At 43.4% G+C, this 6,166-nt stretch overlaps 1 protein-coding gene across 1 annotated transcript; it reads left to right on the top strand.

The window, feature by feature from the left end:
• Positions 1-2,658: 2,658 nt before the first annotated feature.
• On the top strand, positions 2,659-4,077 carry LOC308282692 (C-reactive protein-like; the record flags this gene model as incomplete). Its single annotated transcript, XM_080723081.1, has 2 exons — positions 2,659-2,803; positions 3,764-4,077. 2 exons carry the CDS (start codon positions 2,659-2,661, stop codon positions 4,075-4,077), a joined length of 459 nt encoding a protein of 152 aa, XP_080579207.1.
• Between the last annotated feature and the right edge of the window lie 2,089 nt (positions 4,078-6,166).

Raw genomic sequence — 6,166 nt, 5'->3', positions numbered from 1 at the left:
CACATGTTAAGGGAGGGGCGCTGTTTTCAGGCCAGGCCAGGCACACACACACACGCGCGCACACACACACACACACACACACACACAGGGGGGAAGGGGGGGGGAGCGGGGGGGGGGGGGGGGGGTCGGGGGAACCACCGCTCAGTTCACACGGGTGTGATTTTTATTTTGCAATTTGAAAAACCTCATTAGCTGACAGCCATATAGCAGACTATTAACAGCACTTACCTGTTAATGTAATGATGCCCTGCAGAGCTGATGATTTATAGTTCTCAGATTCTGTGTCTATGTGAATGCAGACACAGTGCACAGGATTATAATATCTGTTCTTAAGTCAGGACCATTTGATTATGCATTAGCTGTCTGATCATGCCACGTAATAATTTGACTAGATAATCATAGGTTTCTATGCGTCATAATTAAATGGTAGATAAAAATTTACATTTATTAAAAAAAAACAGAGCTGAGGAGGATGATCATTCTGTTTTCATACCGTACACAACAATGGGATGAACTTAATGTGTGGCGTGAACCGGAGGAGGGGTAGCTTGCTTCTTTCTTTCTTTCTTTCTTTCTTTCTTTCTTTCTTTCTTTCCTGCCCATGCCCCTGTTGCACACTGTGTAAGTCTCAGTTTAACTGTGGGTTCATGTGGAGATGTAACTAGGGATGGGACGATACGTCATATTATTGTTTATCGTGATAAAAAACACTCACAATAATCGGACTGTGGAGATTTTATTTATTGTGATATCGTCCTCCGCCATGCACTGGGATCAATTCACCTTTTATTTGCTGAGCTGCATATCCGGTGTATGAGTATGGGATGAAAATATCATTAGGACAAATTCTTTCCCACATCAGCTGTGCAAGACATTAAATGTCAGGACGTGTTCCAGTCTAGTCCAGCCCAATTTTCAGCAAATGTAAATTACTTTTGTCAACCCGGCCATTAGTTTGGAGGACTGTGGTTTTCAAAAATGCCTGTTACCACTTTGTGGCCAGCGTACAAAGCCTTGATAGTGTCGGGACAAAGGACATAGTCCCACATATTGATGTCACCGATCTCTCCCACAAAGCTGTGCAAAGCAGTTTGTCAGGATCTTGACTAATGATAACTCGGCCCCCGGGTTGCACCTCGTGGTTCTTCTTGTAGATCGTATTGAGGCTTTTCTTGCCGTCCATGTAATGCAGTCAGACCTGAAGTGGAGTTCCAGGTCACACACAGATGGGTCTGAAGGGCCCAAAGTTGAGGGAGCTGGAAAAAGGCACCTAGAAGATAAGAGGCGTAGATAAGAGGCCCAATCTAATTCACATGCATGCAAACGCACGCACGCACGCACGCACGCACGCACGCACGCACACACACACACACACACACACACACAAAAATGCTTGCACGGTCTTAGATGTGTGCCGTGATAACTGCAGACGCCATTGCTTATGAAAAGGGAGGAGTTTGGAGAATGACTTATAAAAAGCCAGCATGTTGGCCTTTGATCAACAGAAGAGACCATGATGGTATGTATGACATCATTCTTTGGGTATTATTGAAACATCAAAGGATGTGTGGAGCATTGTCCAGGGTCATACTCATACTGTATATTGTGTGACTTCCCATGCTGAAATGTGTGTAGGCCTATTACTTATTATAACCACTTCAAACTGACGTCCCTATTTTGGGCATGTCATTAAGACTATAGACGGATCTGTAATTCACGAAACCAGTATTTGTTTTTAGTTTTTTGTTGTGCAGAAAAATATGGCTTATGGTGCTAATGTATGCTATCGCACAGGCTCACAAGCTCACAATGTGTCATTGTAAGCTTGTAGATCTGCTATGTTCGTTGAGTGTCAACTGATAACACCGAATGAAGAGAAGAAATATAAATAGTTTTGAGTGGTTCATTTGTGCCTTTTTCCTAGGCTGCTGAGGACAACATGAGGCTTTTGGCAGCTCTTTTCCTCATCGCCTGCCCTCTGCAAGCAGCAGGTACGTTCTTACTTGTGCATGTGTTCAGAACACAAATTGTGCTACTTTCAGGTAGCATCCTTTTTTTTTAAATTATTTTGGTAATACTTTTTCATTTTTGTGGAAAAAATATAATAATTATCTAATTATTAATCTTTTGAAATAAGAGATTCAATATTTTTGGGAGGATTTGTTTGGGAAACTACTTTACAATCTCTGTGTGATTAATACCTGAATACTCATATTTCAAGTGTTCGTGGCTAAAATTACTATGCAGTGTCTCAATACTCTTTATGACAATAATATACCTTGATCACTTACCGTATGTGTATGATATTTAATCCGGTTTTAAAACGACCCCAAGAGTGATACAAGCTTAGGCCGCAGACCCCCATTCGTTTTTTGTTTTTGCCAGGGACCCCATAAGAGAAATATGTTTGATGTAGGACAGAATATTACTAGGTACAGGGAGAGATTGCAGGAGAGAGTGCAACGATCTGAATAATCATTCACTCGTTAGACTTACTTCTAGCCCGTACCCTTGGGGGTCACCGGACCACATTTTGATACCCGCTGTAGGAAAATAATAACATAAATATAAAAACATACACTCTTTTCAGGGGGTTGCGAGGGTCCTTCAGGCAGGTCACTGATATTCAATGAAGCGTCAACTGACAGCTATGTTGAGATGTCTCCTAAGAAGCCAATGAACCTGACAGCCTTCACTCTGTGCATGCGTCTGGCCACGGAGCTGAGCAGCAAGAGGGAGATCATTCTGTTTGCATACCGTACACCACAATGGGACGAACTCAATGTGTGGTGTGAATCGGATGGCAGGTATAGCTTCTTTCTTTCTTTCTTTCTTTCTTTCTTTCTTTCTTTTCTTTCTTTCTCCTTCCTTCATCATTTTTGTCATGATGTCCCCTTCAGATGTGCCGCATGCCATGCACGCGTGTCTGTGGGCATCAGATTGATCAGTGCAGCTATTTCTGGAGGCAGCCTTTACAAGAGTCTATTCATTAAAGGCATTCTATTTGGCTTTAGGCTACTTTTTACGGTATATACTTGATTTGATAGGCAAATTGTGACAACAAACATGGACTGTATCAGCAGTGCGAGAGGCTGCATGCACAAATACCCATTAGTTAGTCTGTCGATTCTGTTAATGATTGAATTGACGATGAAATGAAAGGTGCATAGGGGCAGAGCAAGACCTTAAATGCCAGCACCAAATGTTTCCCAGTTCAGCCATGTTTATAGAATTTTCAACCAATGTACAGTAAATTTCAGGGCCGGACTGGGACATAAATTCAGCCCTGGTATCTTGGCCCAGACCGGCCGGCCACAACTGGCACAAACCAAACATAGAAGATCTACAAGCCCACAACGCATCGAGGCAGCAGCGCGTTGTGGGCTTGTATGCTGTTAAATGTTTGTCCTGGGCCACAGTAACCTGTGATTGGGCTACTAGGCCAGTATTCAGATGATAAGCCAGTGGGCCAATCATGTGATGTCTTTCTGCTCTGTGGGGCGGTGCTACTGAAGGATTGGCCCCCACAGGCCCACTTGTATAGTCGGCCCACCGGGCATACAGTATGCCCGGTATACCCAGTCCACCCCTGGTAAATTGTGTTCTTTCTCTCTCTGTCTCTCTCTCTCTCTCGTGTGCGTGCGTGTGTGCCTTAGATTGAGCCTCTTCCTATCCTCTAATAGCAGAGATGGTGTCTTCTTCCAGCTCCCCCAACTTTGGGCCCTTCAAACCCACCTGTGTGTGACCTGGAACTCCACTTCAGGTCTGACTGCATTCTACATGGACGGCAAGAGAAGCCTCAGTAAGATCTACAAGAAGGGTCACGAGGTGCAACCCGGGGGCCGAGTTATCATCGGCCAAGATCCTGACAACTACCTCGGCTCTTTTGATGCCAAGCAGAGCTTTGTGGGAGAGATCAGTGACATCAATATGTGGGACTATGTCCTTTGTCCTGACACTATCAAGGCTTTGTACGCCGGCCAGCGGGTGGCGAGAGGAAACATTTTTGACTGGGACACCATAGTGCTCAAAACTACTGGTCGGGTAATGGTGTTTGATTATAGTGCTCAAAACTAATGGGCGGGTTTTGGTGGTCGATAATGGGCTACCTAATATTTATAAAACTCACAGATACCCTAACCATTATCAAATGTACTTTCAAAATATAAAAAATTATGGAAATAGCCAATAAGCTCAGCGCATACAGTATCATTTGCATGGTGTTATACCCAGCAAGCACGGTCAGGACCTGGACCAATCAGTGACGTCTCGATTGGAGCCAAATCAAGTCACCTGATTTCAACCAACATAAATCCTGCACACGAAAACGGACGTCCTGGATTAATCAGAGAGGGTCCGATCGAGGCCAGATAAATATCATAACTAGTCAGATATGTCCCAGAATATAACCTTACATGCTCATGTTTCAACTAACATTACAAACAATAACAATAATCCATAAATCCATATGACGTCCTGGTAATGATATCAAGATTATCCCCATATGGGCTGTGATCTGGCCTAGTTCTGAATGTCACCGGAGTCACCGGAGGACGTTACCATAATGTCATCATGACGTCATTTGGCTTGCAGGGTAGTATATGGATATTGTAAATGAAAAATTAAGCTTGAAATTATTGTTATGACTATAATTTTCTTGCTCATTAAAAACTAATTTGGTTTAAAAATGAACTAATTTGGTTTCATGGATTTGGATAAAGTTAGTGTTCCTCTGTGGTATGGAAAAATGTGTGCATCGTTTGCTTTTACCACCACCTGCTGGTCATTTTTGCTAAAAGGCCTCATGAATCATGAGTCATGATGATATAATGATGTCTTATTGCTTGTATATGTCTGTACCACAAGAAAAGAAATGCAATGTTAACAATGCCATATGCAATCATTGCATATTGTGCAATCTGATATATGTTTTGATATTTCAGGTCCTGTTTTTTTTTTTTTTTTTGGCCTAAAAAGGTTTACAATTTACCCATTTAGCAGACACTCTTAATCCAGAGCGATTTACAATAAGCAAGGTAATATTATCAATACATCAACATAAAAAACAATAAATCATGCCTGCTATTTACAATCTGATCCATGCTCAGCCCTGCACCAATCAAAGTCACTGGCTTGGTTTAAAGATGGGGACTCAGGGGAGTTAAAATCTCAGCAAAAGTCACTGGTGTCAACATGACAAAAAAGAGACACTGGTGTCTACTGTGTCTACATATTGACAAGACAGAGACAGAGGAGAAAGTGGTACAGTCAGCTGGGGCATTAAGGCCACTGTGGCCTCAGGCCATGCCATTGGTTTGAGGGGCACAAGGCCAAACTGAGGGGCAACGGCGGCCATGGCCTCCATGAAATTCCTGCCCTGCAATAAATGCATAGAAATAGTAATCTAAGAGAAACGTAGGTAGACCAAGATTATAATTAAATCTAATGATGCTTCTCCTTCATTCACGTTTGGTGAATGTAGACAGGAAGAGTTGATGTCTTCAGACGGTAACCATCGTCATCAGGTGTCTGAACAGTTACACCCTCCGATGGCAGAGTCGACAGTGGTGCCCAAGTCACTGCTCATCTCCTCCTCCTGGCAACAAGAGGCTCCTCTGGGGAGGTATTGGGTGGGTCCCTCCTGAGGTCTTGAGGTGACACAGGTGCATAGTCGAACCCTGGCTACAACCCAAGCACCTATTCAGTAAAAAATAAATAAATATATATATCTAAATTGTATGGTCATTGAGTGTATAAGCAAGTCCTACGGTAATTAAGTGCTATGGGCTAAGGTGGAGTCTGAAGAGGTGAGTCTTTAGACCATGGTGGAAGCTAGGGAGTGAGTCTGCAGTTATAAGTGCAACAGGGAGTTTATTCCACAGTTTGGGGGGCATGCAGGAAGGGGAGGAGTCTAGGATGAGTGGATCATTGTACTGGGGTGTTTAGCGAGGATTCTGTCAGCTTCCATGTGTTAGCTGATCTGGAACGGTTGGGGTTGTAGGGTTCGATCAGGCTTTGAACCTATGGAGGTACCATACCTTTAGCTGTTTTGAAGGCCAGCATCATATTTTGTGCTCTGTGCGGGCATCAACCGGTAGCCATTGGAGGGAGCGGAGAAGGGGGGAGACGTGAGAATTTTGGCTGGTTGAAGACCAATTGTGCTGCG

This window comes from Nannobrachium achirus, assembly GCF_963921795.1.
Source record: "Nannobrachium achirus genome assembly, chromosome: 4".
Lineage (NCBI taxonomy): Eukaryota > Metazoa > Chordata > Actinopteri > Myctophiformes > Myctophidae > Nannobrachium > Nannobrachium achirus.
Note: the sequence above shows the minus strand (reverse complement) of the source record. Positions and strands in the feature narration are given on the sequence as shown.